At 41.6% G+C, this 23,490-nt stretch overlaps 1 protein-coding gene across 1 annotated transcript in view; it reads right to left on the reverse strand.

Moving 5' to 3' along the window:
- CDH18 (cadherin 18) overlaps positions 1–23,490 on the reverse strand; it is a 2,258,828-nt gene that overhangs the window by 687,140 nt on the left and 1,548,198 nt on the right. The window contains exon 9 of the mRNA XM_078687769.1: positions 14,814–15,067. Coding sequence (XP_078543895.1) covers positions 14,814–15,067 — 254 coding nt within the window. The remainder of the gene's footprint in view (positions 1–14,813; positions 15,068–23,490) is intronic.

Below are 23,490 nucleotides of genomic sequence, written 5' to 3' on the forward strand. Positions count from 1 at the left end.
TCAGTTACATTTGTCTTCCCTCTCCTTGCCTGATTCTTTTCCCTCTTTTATTCCTACCACTCCTCTATATTAATTATTTTCTACTCAGCAACCAAAAGCTGCTCTTGTTTATTCAATTTTGTTATCTAATGTTTCAGGACGTTCTAAATCAAATGTTGAGACTGCTTGGGAGACTGATCTTGATGTCTCCCTGCCTGTTGTATTGTGGGATCGTATATGTTCCAAACTTTTTAAAGTATCTCCTGCTGCACGTATTACCCAATCTTTATTCTTCATTTATCATAGAGTTGTTCTCACCCCGGATAGTATCTATAAATTTTCCCAAACTTCCTCTTCCTTATGTTGGTCGTGCACCAAGGAAACTGGGACTCTTATACATCTATTATATGAATGTTCTTATGTTTTACCATTTTGGAATGAAATTTGGAATATCTGCATGGCAATGTTCTCCTGCTCCGCCCCATTATCCTTTTTGAATGTTTTTTTAGGTTCTCTATCTGATGATATTACTGTTGTATCTTCTTCTGCTAAGTTAGTGGACCTGTTTATTGCTCTTGCATTTAAAGTTATTTTATTATGTTGGAAAGATACTTCTAAACTCTCTATGCACACCTGTAGTAATGTTCTGATGGTATTTCCACGTCTGGTTTCCCCCTCCCTTCTCCTATCCTTGTAACATTCCTTTTGCCCAACTCTCAACCTTAACATTCCACTCTAGACTCTGAAAGCTGCTCCGCTGCCAGGAATTGTGATGGTGCATGTCCCGCTCTAATAAACCTTTTACTACATAATTTGCCTCATCGACTTTGCCTTATAACAAGTAGTTTCTGTTGCTGTAACCAATTTCGCTCTCCCGATACTCAGTGATATTTAAACAGTGCACTGAGTGGTAAAATTAGTTCATCAGAGTACCCATTAAACTGTGCACCAAAAGAGGAGAATATAAAGTAAACACATAAATAAAATATGTGCAGAGCACTAACTGATAAGGTCAAGTTAGTTCAGTTATTTGAGTAATTTAGGTGTATAATACGCTGTGGAACAATCTATTGCTAATGGTAAACATATTTGTCTTTTATCCTCAGTTCTTAAGTAGTCATCCAATAGCATCGTAAGGTTTCAAGCTTTAATGTTTATTAAAGGTAATATAAATGTTGATAAACCTGGATGAAGGAAGCAATGTGCCTCTAGATGCACATGTAGCTGAGTGATAACCTTACTCTGTATTGTTTGGTAAAGACAATTAGTTAATATTTTCAGGCCTGCATATGGATTATTTAGCAAATAACTGAGCCCCTTCCTAAAGATAGGATAGGATAGGATGAAGATTTACAAAGCGCACTAATACCCATTGGTGCCAAGGTGCTGGGCGATAGAGAAGGAGAGAGGAGAGTGCAGAGCTGCTGACTAAACTAAAAAAGCCAAGTCTTCAGCAGCTTTTTGAACACCGGAAGTGATTCTACATGGGAGATCGAAGAAGGTAGGGTATTCCAGAGTTTTGCGGCCAGCACAGAGACGGAACGGCCGCCCCATCTGGCTTTGCGGACTCTTGGGGTGATCAGTTTTCTCTGGGAGAAAGATCTCTAGGCCCTCCCAGGCATATACCATTTAAACATGGTTTTCAGCTGCTGAGTGCCTTTGTTATGCAAGGCCTTGTGAACCGTAAAGAGGGCTTTGAAAGAGATTTGCTTCCTAATAGGGAGCCAATGCTGAGTGCTGTTTCTGGATATTAAGGATCAGCCTGGCAGACGCGTTTTGTACAACCTGAAGCCTGTTCAGGGAGGCCGTGCTGATATTCAGATTCAAGGCATCGCAGTAGTCAAGCCGTGAGGTGACTAGTGCAACGATCGTGGGCCGATGTAGTGCTGCTGGAATATATAGGAGCACCTTTCTGAGAGTTTTCAGAATGTAGGAGCAAGTGCAGACAATGCGGCTGACCTGAGACTCGAAGGTCAGGCCCACGTCAAAAATAACCCCCAGGGTTTTGACTGTCTTAGCGGGAGCAGGAAGGGAACCACAATCTACCGGCTATCAGACATTCAACCAGATTGAGGTCTGAGAGCCAAACACTAGGACCTCAGTTTTCTCTGCATTGATCTTAAGGGAGTTATTCCGCATCCATCTGATAATGCTGGCCATGCACTGGTTAAATTTCCCTGCTATCGACTGCAGATTTTGGGAGACAGAAACAATGATCTGCTTGTCAGCGTAGGAAATCACCTGTAATCCGAAAGCATCTGACCAGCTTGGCCAGCGGGGACACATACACATTAAAGAGGGTGGGATGAAGGGATGAGCCCTGGGGAACGCCACAGGGTAGGCTGAGTGCCTTAGATCTAAACCCCCCAAAGATAATGCTAGAGATTATTTGAACTAAATAATTGGGTAATGGCGAGGAATGAATTAATTTAGAAGTGGCTTTTAAAGTCTTTTTAGGTCCTCTGGCATTAGGATCCACTCATTGAATGGTCAGGTAAACACAGAGCAAGATTAACAAGTTGATGTTTTTGTTGCCCTTTTGCCTTAATAATTTGTTTCAAATGACCTTCAAAAGATCTATTTATTTTAATGTAACCTGTGTATCTCTGTTCTACTTGTGTATCTCCTGTAGTGTGTTCAATGTAAATTCTTTACTAAAATAAAAAGCCAAAACAAAAACATGTGTTAACTTACTGAGAGATTTGTCTACTAATAAGTAAAAATATCATTACAGTGAAACAAACTACAACCTCTTCAATATCTTTGCTGAGTTAAGACAGTGCAGTCCTACTATTAAAACATTATAGTGAAAAAACAATTGGACGAGGGCCCTAATTTTGTTTGCAATATCTCCAACTTTGACATATGGCATTCCAGTCCAACTGGTAATCGTGCCTAGGTGGACAGTGGATACATGACGTATTCCCATGTATACTCATGGAGATGTGTAAAAGACAGACCAATCTCTTTTTGAACTTGACTGCCTGCTTTCACCTGGTGTTCAGCAGCACACAAAGTTGGAAAAGTATTGTGTGTGGAGTGTGGCTGTGTATTGTCAGCTTCCAAGAAGAGAGTATTCTTGCTCCACTCTGAGTGGTAATGTGGTTCACTAACTCACTGCATGTTCTGAATCTCCTGGGAGATCTGATGGTGATCTCCATGGTTACCATCATAATAGTCATCAGCAAAATCCTGGACTGCCTTGTGATATTTCAGTGCAGGCTATATAATAGTGATTTGACATTCAAAACTGGTGTTGGATGTGTAACTTATATTTAATCGTGCAAACCTCATGAAACTCTTGCCTATCAAGTTCAACATGTATGGGCCTGTGCTTTGAAAGCTTCATGAGCAGGATATTCCCATTAGTAGGAGCCTCCACCCATAACCACTGGGGGTTGAATAATATGTCACCCACCCCTCCTTTCAGGGTGCAGATAAATGAGTGAGTGTGGTGGAGAATACACTTATATATAACGAGGGCTATAGTTCATAGACAAATCTGTTTCTAAACACGTTTTCAATGTTTGGGTAATAAGGGCCATGAAACAACAATATTACCTGTGCTACAATGGATGTGGACCTGAGTCCATATACTAGTAAGTAGTTTTCGGACACTGCAAGGCGTAGCAATAGTGCAAACAATCCCAGCTCAGCAGCCAGCCTTCAGAAACCAAGAGCAACTGTTTTTCATTCTAGAGTCGAAGCAAAATTCTTCCAAAGTTCATGAAGGTCCAAAGCTGAATGACAATTATAAAGTAGAATAGCTCAGATAGCAGTCCCAGCTTATTATGAGCAGAGTAACAAGTGATCACAACACTTCCAACTAAATCAGTAAATATGTATCATTTATGGTAACTTGGTTCGCAAGAGGGAGCACTTTAACCCAACCGAGGAATGAGGCGCTGTAGGTAACTAGCTGATGACAAATTGAGTTGAAGCGCAACCTCTGTGGCAAATGCCTTGGGTAGGTTTGATATGGAACAATGTGGCTTCTCTAAACTATCATTACTAAAGTCTAGAGCAGCGGAGTGGCTCACATCTATATAACCATCAGTCAATGTTCACCTTCTTATATCTAGTACTGCTGAGGTAATCAGGGCTAAATTCAAATTAAGTTTTGCCTGCTCTATGCCAAAGAGACTTTCACTATTTTCCATCCCCCAATTGCATCTGAAAAGCACCAATGTGAATGCCTGGAACCTGCTGCCCTTAGCCCTGAGGACCACCCAAGACCCAGTGCTTTTTAAAAAGAAACTCAAGACTTTGCTGTTTTAATCTGATACACGGACATTCTTTCTCTCAGGAGCTAGCGGCGGGACACTTTGAGTAGCTGCGCGCTTTATAAGCTCAATATAACATAACATAACACAACTACAGGTGAAAGGTTATTCAGAAATGATACTGTAACCAAGTAGCATGTTAAAGTTGTAACGAGAAGTTCTGTGTTTGACTTTACCTCTGTTGCTGATAATGTTGCATTATTTTTAAAGTATGATAAGAAAATACTGCTTTTCAATGAACTTCCCATTATATTTAAATATTCAAATAATATGATGCAACAAATATAAAAACAGACATGAAGATATTAGAATCAAAAGGACGTGTTGATAATGACCATGAGAAACAAACTTGTAGATTCTGCCTACCAGTTATTGTCGAGTCAATAGCATTTATTTTGTTAGACTGTACAGTTTTTATACACATCGATATATCCTTAATTTTGTTCTGCCTCGCCTGGCCAGGTCTGATTGATTAGAATAGTGGGGGACTGTTCCCAGGAGCGCTTGCCTGCCCGAACTCATTGCACCTGGGCCGCTCTCCCTGTCTGCTCCTCCCCTTCCCTGTGTTTTTTAAACCCCTGCCTTTTGGATTCCAGTTGGGACGCTTTTTCCATTTACCGGCAGCTATCCTTTGGACTGAGTGATTTTAACTCCTGTACCACAGCCCACCTCTCGCGGAACCCGCTCCGCGGGTCCCGCTTCGTGTGAGGGGGTAAATCCAGCAACTTGAGGAGTACGACGGTGTCTCTGTGAAGGCGAGTGACAGGCGGGGCTGCGAGCGAGAGCAGGCGCTGGACTAGGACTACTGTTCCCAGGAGCGCTTGCCTGCCCGAACTCATTGCACCTGGGCCGCTCTCCCTGTCTGCTCCTCCCCTTCCCTTACAGTTTTATTTAATTGTCACTTTCAACACCGCTGCGCGGGAGCGCGCGGGAGGGCGCCCGGGAGAAGCCCGGGACAAGCGCGGGACCGTCTGTGGCCATCAGGGGCCGAAAGAGGCCGGGCTGGGGCCCCCCTCTGACAAGTTTGCTACATGGTCTGGTCTTAGGCTTATTATTATTTCTCTTTAGGTTGATACTCCTGTTTAATATCAAGTGTATTTGGGGAAAATTCTGGAGATACTGTGGTTGTGACCCCTTTTTGGGTACTTTTTATTTTTTCCTCTTTTATGTTTAATATCCCTTTTTCTTTTAGGTATTACCCGTTTTTAATTATTTATATTATTATTTTATTTTAGTAATGTCTAGCTCTAGTCCTAACCCCCTTCCTGATCGCGTGAATACATCTATTCTCGGCCCCCTTGATAAATTCTTTATCAAGGCTACTAAGGATATTGATCGAGAGTTACTCCTAGCTGAAAGGAGGGCCGAACGTCGTCTCTCAATTGAGTTTTTAAAGAGGCAGGTTCCTCCCCCTAGTAAAGCGAAATCTCCCGTAAGCACCATAGAACAAGCTGAGATTGATGCGGAGTTATTTAACACAGATAGTATACCTTGAATTTTTCAAGAAAGCCCGCTATCATCAAAGGATTTGGATGTAGCTGCGGAGGGTCCTATTGACTTGTCCTCGGTAATATCCAATAACCTTATAGATCTCAATACCCCTCTTCCCCAGGAGACTGTTCCCCATACTATTAGTAATATCTTACCTCCCCCACTAAAGATACAAACTGAGGTTGTGACGTTGCTTGCTTCTCAGTCTATTACTAAAAAAATCAGAGCATGCGACAATCAAAAATCTAAAAGTGTGGTATCCTCCCCAGTTAGGAAGAGAAGGAGAAAGGGGGGGAAATGTAATAATGAGTCTGCAAACCCGTGGGTACCCCCACGTGTAACAGCCCCCAAAGAAATTGTATCAGAGGAAGCTGGGGAAAAAAGTATAGATGAGATAGAATTAATACAAAGGAATGTAGATATGGGAAATAAAAACACCCCTAATGATGGGATTTTGGAGGCTGTTGAAAGTCTCTTAAAGGCTTTTATTCTCCCCCTAGTTGAAAGGCTTAAAAGGCTAGATAAAAACTGGATTGCCTCTTACCACAGGTTATTCCTCCAGATAAACCAATCTTAACTGCCCCAGGGATTTCAACTGAAAATAAACACAAAAACACATCTAGAAAACCTGAAAATACCCAAACCAGACAATCTAATTCTTCTAAAAACTTAGACACTGTACCTGTTAATAAAGAACTCAGTGCTTCGGCAGGCATAGCTGTTATGACAGCTTCGACAACAATAAGTAAAGAAAAAATGCCTTTAGTAGTTTCGAAGACTGTCTATAATAAGATACCTTCTACCCAAACAAAATATTACAACAGAGGTAAACCAAATCATAAAAACATTGTAGATCTGCCACCGGACTCTTTTAATTTTGTCATTGTTTTGACGGGCGTCCCTTCTGTCTCAGAGGGAATTGTGGAATCAAATACCAGTTTAAAAAATAAAGTGATTCACTGGTTACGCTTGAATAGGCCACTACCCTCACACTTGAATGGAGACATTGTCTCAGTTAGAAGATGTCAATGGGTGGGTATACGCCCTAAGGACATAGAGGGTGATCTGGTTATAGTTAACTTCCGGGATTACAGGGTGGTATCCTATTTAAGTGACTGGTTTGTGTGTAGTAGTAATGGGGGAGTGTCAACCCGGAACCTAACATATTTTTATCCAGAAAACATGTTACTCCCCTTGGGTGGATCTCGGAATGGCTCTGGGTTGGATCTCCCTTATCAACGTAAATATTTTAGGAATCCACCTATTTCTAACAGAAATGTTGATTTCTTTCCTTCCTTAAGCCATCCTGAAGTCTATTCTGGGCCAAATAATCACTTTCCTACAAATCCAAAAGAATTTTGGAATATTCCTTTATCAAATATGTTCCATCCACTGACCCCTATGAATCTAAATGACTGACTGAATCCAATTTTACAACCAAAAATATCAGTTTGTGATAACAAGTCTATTCCTACTCCCTTGGATAAAGTAAAACGTAACTTTCACTTGGATGGGGGGTGTGGGGATGGTACATGTATACTTGGAGATACAAAAAATCACTATGAATTAGATGTGGGAAATAATGTTATACGAAATATGTTAGAGGGGTGTGACCCAGCCCATCCTATAATGAAAACACAACAGGAAAAAGTAGGTAACCGAGAGGAGTTTAGTGGTTTCCGTTTAATCTCTTGGAATATAGCGGGCCTTGGCCGTAGATTGGAGGATCCAGTTTGGTTAAATTATGTCGAATCTTTTGACATAGCCTGCTTACAGGAGACATGGAGCACTGTGGATCAGAGTTTGGATGGGTTTCAAATGTTTAGTGTCCCTGCATTACCATCGCAATCAGGGAGAGCAAAGGATGGGTTAATGACAGCGATCTCTGTAAGGCATAAATCAATATATGTGACTAGAGTGTTGGAATCACCTTGGTACCAATTACTTATGATTAAGGATTTATTCCCGGAAAATCTTCTTCTCATTAATTGGTACTATAATATATTTGATCCCCATGAAACTGTAATTATTGATAATTTACAGGAGGAGATTACTAAGGTGACAAACAGTGTTTTCCCTCTTTCAATTATATGGCTAGGTGATTTTAATTGTGAGCTATGTAAGTTCAGTGGGTCCAGGGTGTGTGGTATGTTGGATCTAACTGACCAACCTATGGCCCATTTCACCCATTCCAAACAAGGGGAAGCTCTAAATAGTATCATCATGAATAATGATTTATGTATTTTGGATGTGTCCAGTTTTTCAGCCCCATCAAATATACCTACCTTTCAAGGCACAGGGGGTAGAATGAGCACAATTGATTTTGTTATGGTCTCTAGGGAGTTTTTTCACTTCTTGAAGGATTTTAAAATTGAAGCGAACCCAGCTAGTGACCATAATCCCCTAATCCTGAGTTTTAATCTGGCTCTCGGAAAAAGATCGTGCCCGGAACAACCGATAGTATATAGTCAAAATAAGGGTATTACCCTAAGGTGGGACAAAGTAAATGTAAAGCAACTGGAAACGGACATTTTTAAGGAAAACGCAGATCTGATAGAATCTTGTCTGACGCCCATAGCCGATCCAATTTATACAATTAAAAGTTTTGAAACACTACTGAGAAATGTTGCCTCATGCCTTGTAAAGACAGGGGGGAGTAATCGACATCAAGGTCCCAAATGGTTTGATGCAGAATGCTCATCTGCCCAAACATATCTAACAAAGGCCCTTCACCATGATCCTCGTGACAGAGATATGATTAGACTGGCCAGGAAAAGATATAGTGAGGCAATTAGAAAGAGGAAAAATGATCTGAGGACTAAAGCATGGGAAGACCTGGATAAAGCGGTTGATCTAAGGGATAATAGGCTTTTTTGGGGAGACAATAAATAGGCCTTTTTTAAAAACAGGGGAAGATAATACAATTCGAGTACATATTCCTGAAAACTCCTGGGTAGCTCATTATAGTAAAATCCTTAACCCTAATGAAATACCTCAAATTGCTACCATGGGAGATGGTGAATATGGTGATGGTGATTCTAATATGGAATCAGCAAAGCTACTCAGCGATTCACTAACGCTTATGGAACTGGAGTTAGCTTTGACTAAAGGGGCGGCTTTAACGGCCCCCGGCCCCGATGCAATTCCATTAGACCTATTTAAACATAACCTGAAGGTCTGGTGCCCATTACTTTTGAATGTTTTTAAGGCAGTAGTGTTAGGGCAGATCCCGACCTCATGGAAAGAGGCGGTTGTGGTGCCTATTTTTAAAAAAGGGGATAAGTCGGACCCGCGTTGCTATAGGCCAATATCATTAATAGATGCCTCCTGTAAATTAATGGGTAGGGTGATATTGGCTCGTCTGGAAACCTGGGCAGAATCATCTGGGATTATTGTAGAATCACAGTATGGGTTTAGAAGAGGGAAGGGAACTACTGAGCAGTGCTTGAATTTAGCACTGATTATGGGCAAGTACATGGGTGCCAAGAATACTCCTATTTACTTGGCATTCATGGACTTGTCCAGTGCATTTGATACGGTATGCAGGGACAAATTGTGGCGTATGATGGAGTCTATGGGGTTTGAGGAGCCTTTGGTAACTCTGCTCCGTAGGTTACACACCGCCACAACAGTTAGGATTAGATATGGTCCTGGAGAAGAAAAAACTAGCCATATATTATCTACTGAAGGTGTCCGTCAGGGATGTATTTTAGCTCCCTTTTTATTTCTGGTTTATACAAATGGTTTAGAAAGTTTTTTGATGGAAACTGGTGCTGATTTTCCAAAGATCAATGGTAAAAAAATCCCAATGTTGTCATATGCAGATGATACTGTCCTAATGACCCTTACCCCCAATAGCATGCAGACCTGTCTGAATGCCTTTGATGCGTTTATGGGAGAATTAGATCTTGGGGTCAATTTTACTAAATCCTTTGCCATGACTTGCGGTTTAAAAAGTGCCAAAGTCCGCAATTTCAGGGTGAGGGATTTTAACATAGAGAAAGTTGATAACTTCAATTATCTGGGCAACCTTTTTAACAAAAAACTGAACTGGGACCCGTTGTTGTTAACCCGAGTTCAAAAGGTTTCACAGTCAATTGAAGCTCTCTTTCGCTTTGCTAGCAAGTTAGGACAACGACGCATAGCTGAAATGATATCTTTGTACAAAGCTAAATGTGTTTCTGCTATGACCTATGGTGCTGGTGTTTGGGGGTCACAGAATTGTGAAAAGATACAGATTATGGAGAATACATTCTTAAAACGTTTACTATCTGTTCCTCCGGGTACTTCAAATATATTTTGTCATGGTGAGGTTGGAATTGAGTTTGTACGTGATATTATTCATATTGCACCCTTGGTATTATGGTCTAAAATTTGGCAATCTGATGATTTGAAATTGACAAAAGATATTCTTTTAGATTGTCTCAAACTTGAGCATTATGAGGAAATCCCATGGCTCCGATATGTCAGGGATACTTTCTATAAAATCGGGCTAGACAGTATGTTTAGAAATCCCGACATGCTTAATAAGGATACCAAGGAAATTATAAAAAAAGCGTATAGCCTTAACATGGGTTCCTTAAAAAAGAATGAACAGGTATTACGTGTTCAGGGAAGACTAGTGCGACCATTTTATTTAACATACATTATGAACACGCAAGGGCGGTTCTATCTCACAAGGTTTCGTCTCGGTACCTTACACTTCCTCTTTGCTTTTCCAAAGCAGGGGGGTTGGAGGGAGAAGTTACCTTGTTGCCCCTGCAATAATAAGGTACGCAAAATACCCTTCACCTTATTCTTTTTTGTACTTTGTATAAGGACCCAAGAAACTCTTTCATCAGACCATTACTATTATCCCTCGGAACATGTTATTATAAAGAAGGTTATGAATTTTTGTTATCACTTTCAACTGTAAATATCTGTAATGCTGTATTGAATTTTATTAGATCAGCTCTTGCAATTAGAAACCGCTACTGAATATATTTGTGGAAATCAGAATTATGTAATTATGTATCATGATGCTATTATAGAATTGGACAGAAATGTATTGTGATTTCATTATAGTTCATGTATTTTTCCTTTTTAAATTGATGTATACTTTTATGATTTCCTTGAGGAATCGAAATAAAGTTATTTGAATCGAATCGATTAGAATAGTGCTGCTATATTTCTATTGAACAAAAATATAATCAAAGAGATCTGCAACTTCTATAATATGATTAGGCAACTTAAGAGTGTTTTTTAAATGCATGAATCTTAAGTATTTTTGTTTAATGTTAAGCTTGCTTTCATTATGTTTGTATGGGTTATCTTAACCATATTGATTAAATAAATACATCAAGTAAATATTTCAATAGACAATCAGAACCTGACTTTGGAATAGGGCGACTAGGTTCGCATCTCAGTATCGAGTCATAATCCTGTGATTTTAGGCATATAACTTCACCTGCCCATGCCCCCCAAATGAATGCAACCTTAATGTAACTGGTGCTGTGGGGCTGGGCAGGACACAACTGGTGGGGGGAGAAGCCGATAGATGATGGAACCGGTATTATTTATTTATATAATTATACCTATTCTGTCATCTGTCAACTTCCCCCCCATGTTGCCCCGCCCCACTACCCTACCACATTTACCTGTGCCAACCACTGCTGGAACCAGTGCTTGGGAGGAGAGCAATCCCACAATTTCTTAGCAGCTATGGCTCTGTCCTGCTCTCTCCTCATGCAATGCAGCCCAGCCACTTCGGTTATTGGGCTGCGTGGCATGACATTTTTGTAAATCTGCCCCTAATGATAAGAAGACAACCAGAGCGAGCTGAAACTTTGGTGGTGATCATTTGTAGGGTCATAGAGATGTAGGCTGGAGAATAGGGCACCAGCAAAGTAACATTAAAACTAGTCAAATAACAATCACCTGCCCACTCACCATTCACCCACTCTCACATGAACATCCCATTATTCTGTAGAACATTCATCAAAGCGAGATAGAGAGATGGAGAGCTCACAACCAGTACAGTAGACATAAAATCCCTATGAGTATTTGGGTGGAAGCTGCCTTTTCCAAGCTTCAATTTATCACTCTTTTCCTATAACCAGGAAGATAAAGCTCTCTTTTGAGCTCATTTGCTTCACAGCTCCACAAGATATTGCTAATTTAGATTGCTGCAGTGTTTTGTTTTACTGTCTGAAATCAGGTATAAAAATTAGTGGTAGCACGGCAAACCTTTCTGTCACAATAGAGATTGCTCTTCCTTGTAATAATAACTCTCTCAAATTCACACAATCCTGCAAACATCCACACCCAACACCCACTGATTTGGGACCTGCTGCATGACTACGCCCGACCTACTTTTTCTCACAGAAACCATGCTGAATCAGCACCTGACATAGCCCACCCCCCAGTTACAAGATTGCCAGGCAAGACAGACTTCATAAGCTCAGAAGCAGAATTGCCATCATCCACAAGAACTCCATCAGTTGCACCAAATCCCGGAGACATCATCATCCAACATGGAACACATGACCTTCAAGCTCCATGCCACAGACAACTTCACCATAAGCAGCACTCTCATCTACTGACCATCGGGACTGCGCACCAACTTCACTGACACCATAACAGACTTTGTTGCTTCACTTGACCTCGATGCTAGCAAAATCTCACTTGGAGAATTGAACTTCCACCTGGATGCCCAAGCTAAACCCAATTCGATAGCACTCGAAGAACTTGGAAGCCTGTGCCTTACACAATGAGTAAGGGGACCTACCCACATTGCCGTACACCTCCTAGACCCTATTCTCATCCCCTCAACAACATCCGAGAGAATGAACATATGAGAGTCCCCTGGACAGATCATACCCTCATCAAGTTCAGCATAATCATCCCGGTCCAATGCATGCACATCACTGACAGACCTACCCGCCGAAACTGGAATAACATCCCCTTCAAGGACTGGAACACCACTCTCACCACCCACTGACCCAAACATAGCAACAGCCTCCCCAAAGCCATCAAGAATATCAACAATTGTATCACCTCCTGCTCCAATTTCCTGGCCCCAAAAACAATAGGATCCAGATCCCTAACCAGTTAATACACAAGGAACTCAGACTGAATATTTAACACAGTACTTAACTGAAGAGCAAATGAGCCAGAACAAAGTAGACAGGAGCCTGTTCAAACCCACCCTAAGACGCTAACACCAAATGATCTTGACCACCAAACATGCTGCTCTGGCAGACCAAATCAATGCCACCACCACCAGAACCATTGGCTGCCTCCAACTTGATCACCCTCTCTCGGGACCTCTACAACAATCTCTCTTCATTCTTCATAAACAAAACCACAGCCACGTACAGCAACTTCATCCAGCAACTAGACTTGACAGACCTCTCTAAACACCTCCTGATCTTATCCAAAGAACAAATGCCAACCACATGGCCCATCATCACTCCAGAAGGAACTGCAGCCACCATGAAATCCATTCAATCAGGGGTCCCATCAGAACTCTGCCCCTACCAAGTCTCCTCAAGAAGAATGCAACTCATCAGAGCCCTGCTCATGCTCATTCTGAATGTCCCACCTCTTCTGCAAACTTCCCAGAAACATGTAACTGTCCTCCTGTTGCTACCATTCTCGGCCAAAGTCTTAGAGAAAATCAATAACAGACAACTCACCGAATAGCTCACAGAAACTGCTCTTATCACTAAAATGTATGACATCCAAATGACTCCAGACAGAGGTTACACAATGACCCTCATCCTCTTGGACCTCTCTGCAGCATTTGACACAGTCTCCCACACCATCCTCATCTAGCACCTACACATCATTGGAATCCAAGGACATGTAATCCCATGGATCTGCTCCTTCCAGACTGGAAAGACCCAGTGAGTCGGCCTGGCACTGTCCACCTCGGATGCACGTGACCTCATCTGCAGAGATTCACAAAGATTCTCCATGAGTATGATACTCTTCAACACATACATGATCCCTTTAGCAAGCATGATCCGCTCTCAAGACATCAATGTGCTCTCAGATGCCGATGACTAGCAACTCTTTCTCTCCCTCCCAGACAAGGCGCCCAGAGTCCTGATAAAGTTTAATGCCTACATTACTGTAATCACCCACTGGATGATGAAGAACTGTTGAGGAGCTAAACACCAATAAAAATTAAATTGTGATTTTCTCAAGCAGTACATCTCTGTGTGACTCCACCTGCTGGCCAATAGAGCTAGGACCGACTCCCTCCACCCACAACACACATGTCAAGAACCTCAGGATCATCATCAACAGTGAACTTACAATGAACACCCAAATCAAAGCCTTCACTGCCTCAGGCTTCTCTATCCTGAAGATGGTGAGGAGGAACATTTTCAAATAGTTCTCAGTTAGCACTCAGAAAACATTTGTGACAAGTAAGCTGGACAATGGGAACACCTGCTATGCAGGGATCAACAAAAAAACTCACCAGAAGTCTGAAGACCATTCAGAACTCGGTGGCCTTAATCAATCTCAATCTCCCATGCTGCACTCACATCACATAACACCTGGAGGAGCACCACTGACTCCCAATTCACAAATGAGCTCAATTCAAACACACTTTTAGGGCATTAAATAACACTGGCCCAGCATACCTTAACAATTGTATCTGGTTTCCAAACCTTCCCAGATACCGCCACTCAACCGGACTCTTACTTCTACAAATCTAACACATATGGAAAACAGATCTGTCTGTCAAGCCTTCTCCTACATCACTCCTAATGTGTGAAATGACCTGCCGCTACACAAAAGAGCCTGTGCCTCACTTCTTGGATTCCGCAAAAAGATGAAGACCTGGAAATTCGAGTAGTCCCTGTAGGCCCTCGGTGTGGCTAGGCTCACACCTGCTCATTGCCAAGATACCCTCCCAAGTGATACAGCACTCTAAAAGTCTGCATAAAATTACATAACAGACAAGCAAAATATATAAGACGTCACATTTATGGTGGACATTGTTGTACCTACCTTACAGACCAACAAAAAATATAAGAAGACATTTATGGTGGCAATTGTTGTACCTACCTTACCAAATTATTGGCACTGTCAGGATCCTGAGCTGTTACCAAGCCAACCACGGTACCAATCTTTGCATTTTCATACACCTCCAAGGTGTAGGATGGCAGAGTAAACAATGGAGCCTCGTCCACATCACCCACAATGATCTTTAGTGTTGTAGAATCTTTGAAAGGGCCCAAATGTGAAAAACGCACGTCAAGGTGAGGATTCGCTCCTTCTATGTTCAGAGAGTAGTGTTTTTTGCGCTCAAAGTTGAGAGGCTGTTGAAAAAAAAGCCTATGTTTATGTATGCAGGAGAGAATTTTCAATCATACAAAACTTTAAATACACACTTAGGATAAAATCACACAGTGACAGATTAGTGCTGCCTTTTCCAACGTTTTTAACATGTTTTCCTAAGCTTTTAAGCAAATCTCGTGTGCAAGGTTAGAAACGGACATCTAAAAATTAAATAATCATATTTTAGAATTAAAAGTTGAATTACTTAATACTATATAGATGAAAACATTCTAATCATGAACCTTTTCGCTTAAAGTCGTCAGTGCCATCATAATTAATGTGTCAGAAATGTGATGGGAAATGTTTGGAGAAATGCCACTGTGGTGAAATATTTTTTGGAAAAAAAATACAATGGAAAATGGAGAGGCTTTGAAATACTACACAAAAGGAAAATATACATTAAAACATTTAAATATTTCCACTTCGACATCAACTGTTGCATCAAATAAAGGTTTGATATATGCGATCTTTGTGATTCGTCAGTTATTTAATTGCATTTTTGTGCATTATTAAATATATGACATGTTAGTTATCAGTTACTCTTACAAAGTGCTACGCAGCATGCGTACGTTAATATTTTGGACAAGAACGCATAAATAGCTCTGAGTGGTGCTTGTTTGTTTTACTACAGTAAGCGCTGAAATTGACACTTGAAAAGCATGTATTTTGCAATAGCATAAGGACCCCTTTGTGCTGCAAACGGAAGAAATTTGTATAGTACGATTTGTCATAAAACTGCAGTCAGCAATAAGATTCATTTGTTGTATTTTTCAAGGTACATCTTTTACAAATTACACCAAAAATATCTTAATTTAGATTTTTCAGTGGGTATTGTTACCAAATATGTACTTCAGCACACAAAAATGAATTCAATTGAATGTACTCAAAGCGTCATATGCGATTGTGTCTACTAGTTAATTACATTGACCTACTAAATTTTCCTTTCAATCAGAATGCTTGCTAAAAATACTGTGCTCTCCTGGGGTAAAAGAAAATCATCAGGGTCCAGATTTGCAAATATATCACGTAACGCAGCGCAACTGATGTTGCTGTGCTGTGTTGCATGAACAGGTGAGAGCAGAACAGCACTAATTCTACTAAGATGTGGCGCTGTTCTGGTTGCACACAGGCATGGTGCGCTTTATCCTGGCATGTGCAGAAGCAGACACTGATACACCACAGTGCAAGGGTGTTTGTACTGTGTTCAGCATAGGGGCAAATTTACAAGAAACTGAAGCATCTGTAGAGATGTGTCAGTTTCCCTGCACCAGCCTGCGATACCCTTCCGTCGCCACGGATGCCCCTTATTTACAATACAGCGCACCATGGCGCAAGGATTGACAGATGCCTTAGAAATTCTGACGCATCTGTTACCCCAAAAGTCATGCATTGCTGGAGTCGTGTGGCAAGCACGATTCAACCCCAGCAATGCCTGTTGAGGCCTATGCTTATTGCAATGCATCACTCCTGGTTCAAGCAGGCGTAAGGTTTTGACTCAATGGCGTCCTAGAAGTGGCACAGTGAAATCTTGTAGATCTCACTGCATCACTTTTACAAGGCTTTCCTGTGTGGGAACATCGGCCGCATTGTTTACGCCGCCGCTGTGTCACAAAAGTGACGCAACGGAGGCGCAAAAGTGTGGCAAGGGGTTGTAAATCTGATCCATAGTGTTTATGCAGAAAGTAATATCTTCCTGCACACAACATATGCCGAAAAGCAATTTCCTCTGTGCATGCGTACTCTGAGGGAAAATACAAATATTTTTCCTTGTAACACTGGCCTCAGAAGGGAGCAGGATTTTGGCATAAACCCATTTCTGCAGGTCTTTGTAGATGTACATATGCATTGAAATCTATGAGTAGATTATGGGATTGTCAATGCACCACCCATGGAGAGCCTTCTTGTTGTATAGTAACATAAGGCAGCACGTTCCAATCGTGATATGTGTTGGATTGTGAGTACCAACCCAACACTCTCTGTCAGGTATGCATTAAAAAACGAAATAGAAATCCGAAGTGTTTGTAAATCTGAGCCCAGGTGTGTAACCAAACACAGCCTCTGTATCTGTTGTGGGGAAAATACAACTTCCTTTCGTTGAATAGTTGATAGGTAAACTTTAGTGAAAATTAAATTATTCGTTTTGCTTGAATAGGTATGTCTTAATTTTTGGAATTTCATAGTTTGCTATTGATATCCACAAAAGATTACTATTTATACAGTTTCATATAACAGGGGCAACATGAATAAAACCTCAACTTAATCAAGTCTGGAATCAGGGAAAGCAAGAAAACTAGGCACTTGTGATGAGGGATATAAAGGTCAAAACTATGTCAAAAAATATTACAGTGTCAAAAAATATTACAGTAAGAAAATCCTTGTCAAATGCTCAATCTAATACAATATTTTCAATCAAACTGAATTATAAATTTGCAGAGTGACAAGAGACAGCATGGTGTGTAGCTAGTTATTGGCACGCCTAGATTTTCATTTTATTTTTACAACTAATCCATAATCGTTAGATAACATATGCTTGACCATCTCCACTATGCCGGGACATGTTGATGGTTCATTTAGACAAAGAAAAATATAAACCTTTTATTTTTTAAATGAAGGCTTACCAGACATGGGTTTTCAAAATCTATCGTCACTGTATGGAAGTTCCAAAATGTCATGATTTTCAGATGTATTTTTCCCTACTTACTAGCATTTGTATGGTTTCCTTTTTGCAAGCGTAATGCAAATTGGTCAAATGGATGCACATAAGCAATCATTCCTCAGTCTTTTGAGAATATGGATCTCACATATTCCTGAGTGCTTAATTTGCGCCACAGAATACAGTCCTCAAACCCCAGGACAACAAGAACAACTAATATACCCATCTATTTGTTGTGGATGATGGGATCAGCAATTTCTCTAGTATTCACAGACTCTACTGCATTTTATTCAAGACCATCCCAAACCATAACACACACTAGATTCAACTGAATAGGTGACATAATACGTAGGAAAATATATCCCACTTCAACCTCCAGGCATATTATCTCAAGAAGGAACAGATGTACGAAGTGTCCGATCACAAGCAGCGGTCGCAAAATATGCTGTAATTATTTGCGACCTGTCCCTGATTTTTCATTGTCACCTGTGTACTAATAGGTAGTGTCTCAAAATCCCCAGTCACAAGGGGTCACAGAATGTCCTGCATATTGCATATTAATTATTAAACCATGTCGCTATTTGCTACAAACGTGGACGGTGGCCTGCAAGGAACAGGGCAGCACCATGTGCAGCATGTGTTCCTTAAATTAACCTGTGCTGCATAAAATAAAATCCAGCTGCAGTAGCGGCTGCTACTGAATGGAAGTGGTGGACGGGTATGGGGGGGAAGGAAATGAAAAAAAAACACTTAACTTGGCCGGCCATCAACCGCCTCTCCTCCGTCCTCTTCTTCCTGTCATCGCCGGCAGCACGAAGCAGCAGAAAGCACTGGGGTTCCAAGGCTCCTCATAGCCAATCACACTGGTGCAATGCAGCTTGGTGATTGGTCTGAGTGCTGTGGTTCAGTGCTTAGACGGGGAATGGGAGGCTTAGCATGTTCCCCACTGTCACATGGCCCATGGCGACACTGTCTTCTCTAAGTTAGCATGAGCATTCTGCAGCTTGCCTGCTGCTTTGTGCACGTTACTACACAACTTTATTTTTGCAATCATTTCTATGGCTATTTTTACATGAGAACTCATCGCAGTGTTCACTCTCTGCTGGTTCCTGGGATTTTGACTGAACATTGTGACCAAGGTCGAACAACAATGCCCCTTGTTATTTTGTTCTGGCCAGCCCTTACCCCTTAGATAAAACATACTGTTTCAGCTGTTGTTTGGGAAACATACTTTAGTTTTACTGGAATACACAAATAGGTAGCACACACTTGGAGAGGGACCTTTCCAGAAGGAAGAGCGAGACAGCACCTATGATATAGATTCACCATCTATAGGCTAAGGTATGGGGTCTGCTGACAAAGCCAATATATCTTCTAATATATAATACTACTACTTCTTAGTAAGGGGAGGGAGATTAGACTCTATGGTCTTTTCATGAGGACATCTCCCTTCATGATTTATGGACTAGCTGCTATGCTGACTGTATTTGTACTATGTATTTTCCTGCTTGTGGTGGCATGTATACTGCATGTTGGTGCACGTTAGTTAAAATAAATATTTTGAACGGTTTTGTGTCTCTTATCTTATTGTGGAAAAGTACAAGAGAGTGAGTGAAAGAGTGTGTCTTGTTCCTGTGATTCATGAGAGATCTGGGAGTGTTGTGTTCTGGGGTGTCTAATCATTTGTTTCTCTGTGAGTGAGTAGGAGAGCAAGTGAGATACTATAGCTAGTCGGGCTTGGCTCATGGGTACTACGGTGGTAGGATGACTGAGTCCCTACACACCAATGTCCTATACTCCTGCTCATAGTTCTGTTTTGTGCAGAATCCCTGCAATATCACCAGGCTGTGTAAAGCAAACCTGGTGTGGAAGATGCACAGTGTGCAGGACTTTTTGGCCAACCAAGCAGTCATGCGCACTTAAGGAGTGCAAACCACTCCTCTCCCTGCTCTGGCCAGCCCTGACCCAACCCTAGAACCACTGACTTTAACAGGAAAAATAAAATGATAATTATGATACGTTATTATCATTTTATTATTCCTTTTGAGCAGTGGGGTGACGGGCCAGCTGGGAAGCTATTAGTGGAGCATTGGTGCATGTAGTGTTTACTTGAACCACTGCCTGCTCTACTCCCCCTTCCCCACCCTCCACAAGAGCGTGCATTACAATTCCCAAATAGGAAGCTGTCCAATTGAAGCAGTTTCCACTTTATGAGTGGCTTACCACCCACTTTAAGAAGCCAATTACTTACCAATGGATTAAAACCAAAATTGTGGTCCAACCCTTGGTAAATGGCATTGTGATTTATAATTAGGAGGGGAGGGCCCTTTCACTCCTCATGCATATTGTGATTCGAAATCAGTCAGTAAAGCACTTTTGCATTTTTAAAAAGGCTTTTCACTTGGAAATAGGGTTTAGTAGACAGTGAAAGCCAATAGGACTTTGTAAACCCTGGATTGCAGGGTTTCCAACTACAAAATGGCCTTCTACACCTAGTTCAAAATGATAGGATCCGATTCTTAAGCTTCCTCTATGAACGGATCAGTTTTACTCCATAATATTCTGCGCTGGTTAAAAAAACTTTTTCTGGTTGGTCTTACTCTGGTACTAGGTGTGTTTTACTGACAAGTTTGCAGAAGTACATTTTGCCTATTTATTGGAAATTAATGTTGCGATTTGGAAAGCTTTTTACCTTCAGTAAGCATGCATTTGTACAAAAAGTTGCTTTTAAGACAAGAGTAAGAAACAACTGATCAGAATAATTTTGAATCAGGCATAGGAAGTCAGTTGCATAAAGATATTTCCATTTTAAACATGAAGTATTTTATTTTTTGTGATCTTAATGAAAACTCTAAATATTTGAATTAATTCAAGGCAGCCTTACAAAATTTATAATTTCTTATGTTTCCAAAAGTTTGAATCAGTTTCAAGGCTTTTTAAATAATTGTTTAAGCATATTACGTCATTTGCCGAATCTATACAGCATAATACACAAACCAATATGTTAAATGACTTAATTAATGCTAAAAAGCGAAATATTAAAGTGTTTGTTTGACTTCTTGTGGCATTTTGCATGACACCATAACTAAATATTACAATATTGTAGGAGTAATAGGAACTGCATTTTAGCCAACTAGTTACTACTAGTTTTGATTCAAAAGAAATATTGAAGGCTGTAATTGATTGTTGGTGTAATGTGTTTTTCTTGATGGGCATGCTGAATTCTAAAACAATCATAATTATCTCAGTTTTTAGGTACATATTACGTGTGCTACATTCCCACATTCCAATAAAGTTTTCAAATCGATCCAATCAATGCTTCATTTTTTGTGTAATAAAGAATAGCATTATTTGGCATGTAATAATTGAAGAAGAAAGTTGGGTAAACTGACCAGACATAAAAATATATCACATAGCCTCTTATATAAAACAATAACTATATAATGTTACTTCTGATACTGTTCCAAGGTTTTTAAAATATTCTGTCAACGGAGTGTTTACTCCGACAACCTGATGGAGTAGGGCCCGTTGGAAGAAAAATGTACGCCAGTCACCCATGAATAGTTTGTTTTCAGTTCATCACCACCAGGAAACACCTTGTAGTAAGATACAGGAAAAAAGCAACAACATTACCTACACTCTGGGAGAAAATATTCGGGGTGTGAGATCAATAGGTATTAAATTTTTCAAAAACAAACTCCTGTGTTGGGAGGTTTTCTTTTGAAAAACAAAACGTTTTTAAAAACTTTGATGGGTAAACATTTCCTACATTGACAGGAACCACCATGATGGTGGTTCCTGTCAATGTAGAGAGGTGTCCACAGGTCCAGTGGACAACTCCACTTTGGCAGGCAGAGCACCCTCGGGATGGTGGAGGTATTGTCGTATGTAAACTCCATCCACCAAACGGTAAATCTGGCTTTTAGGAACTTTTTTGTCCTCAAAATCCACCAGCAGGGCAAGGCTGGAAACCATAGTAGGGCAACCTCCATGAGGTTTCACAGAAGCCGTTTTCTGCACAGCAAAATGCTCTTCGTGGGAGTAGCTTGTTTTCAAAAAGCCTCATCACCTTTTCTGGGTCCACCACAGCTAGAACAATGTCTCTCCTAAGGCCCTAAAGTCCACAGGCTGGGGTTACTGCACACCGTCTCTCCTCGAGAAGGTCCACAGCAGGGTCCAGTCCGCACTTGCCAACCAGTCTTTTTTGGAGCCTTGAAACTTTCTGTTTTTTGTGACAGGCAATCAGCAGCCTTGAGTTTACTTCTCCAAACAAAAAAGCACCTTCTCCTAAAGAGTTTTTCATCTCAGGTCCAGGAATGTTCGTAGGAGGTGGTGATAAGGTACCAGTCTTATCCTGTGCTGTATACAGTGGTTGGAGAATTCACTACCTAAAATCCTATGCACCTTCTGGAAAAGTTTCTACCTCATTTTCAGCTCTTCCTCTCTCAGTTTAGTGCAAAACTCCCTCAAATAACCCAGTCATGGGAGCGTGGCAAAGCACCTAAGATAGTGGACGCAATTTTTTAATACCGGTGCCGGACCTCCTCGGCAATCTGTCACAATCCTCTTATGGTCCCTGGGCTCCTGCTACCTAAAGTTCATGGTGGCTTTGCTACTTTGCCCTCTCTGGCCTAGACTCTCACCTGCCCTTTTAGTACCCGTGCGGAGGTGAGAGTAACGATCGAGCTGATGGGTGACATGGCGTCTCACCGAAGACACTCATGGGATCTGGCTGTGATATCCCTGGGGCCTGGCACCGCTGGACCTAGAGGACTGTGCCCGCTCCTCTGGACATGGTGCGGGGGCCCTTCAGTGGTCGAAACAGAGTGGCACAGGAGCCTGGGACCACTGGCTCATCTGAGGCACAGTGAACTCTTGGGCCTGACTTAGGTCCAGAGAGAGCGGTGCAGGAAGGCTCCCAGTCTGACAAGATGCACATGTAAGGAGCAGCACAGTTTATGGTGTTCCCAATCGGCATTGTTTCCGGGACCCGTACTGGCCGGACATAGCCCTTGCGACATTAGAGGCCCTATAGGTGTTGCTGAGCCTCAACTGAACCTGCTGGTGATGCTTGGACTGGTGAGGCTGGCCTCTCGGTTGCTTGAGCTGCCCCCTGTGATAGCGCTTTGGGGCAGGTAGGTTGGGAGGCATATTGTGCTGCCCTGGCATCCAGGCCTGCCCCAGAACCTTGATTGCTGCCAGGCTCCACTGGAGGGAAACGCCTTGCAGAACTAACGGACTGTACTCCTTCGCCCCACAGGGCCAGCCTACCAGAACAGCTGCTCATGCATCCTCTGAGGATCTCGAGGCAAATGCGTCGATGTTAGGCCTATGGTGCACATAATCCCTCAGACACCCTCCCCCAGGGAGAAGGTTATGGCTTAATGTCAAATGAGCTTGCGCTGTTTACTTGGCCCTGGAGGACATCTCTCCTTGATGCCACACATCGTCCCACTTGATGCCGAGGCTGCTCTTACATGAGATGGAGCGGTTGGGGCACATATTAGGCACAGAAAAATCATACACTGAAGGGTCAGCCTCAAAGCATAACCCCTGGCTGCTAATGCTGCCTTTGTGGATCCCAGTGCAAGTGGACCTGAGCCTACTATCTGAGCGATCTTTCGAGGTCCTTCCTCTCTGGAAAAACATGACTTAATCAGCGGATGTGCACATGCTGTTGAACAGAGTTTGGAGGCCGTTTCTTTCTGTCATCGAAAGTGAAGCCTTCACCTCTGTTGTTTGAAGCTGCTT

This window comes from Lissotriton helveticus, chromosome 4_1 (genome assembly GCF_964261635.1).
Source record: "Lissotriton helveticus chromosome 4_1, aLisHel1.1, whole genome shotgun sequence".
Lineage (NCBI taxonomy): Eukaryota > Metazoa > Chordata > Amphibia > Caudata > Salamandridae > Lissotriton > Lissotriton helveticus.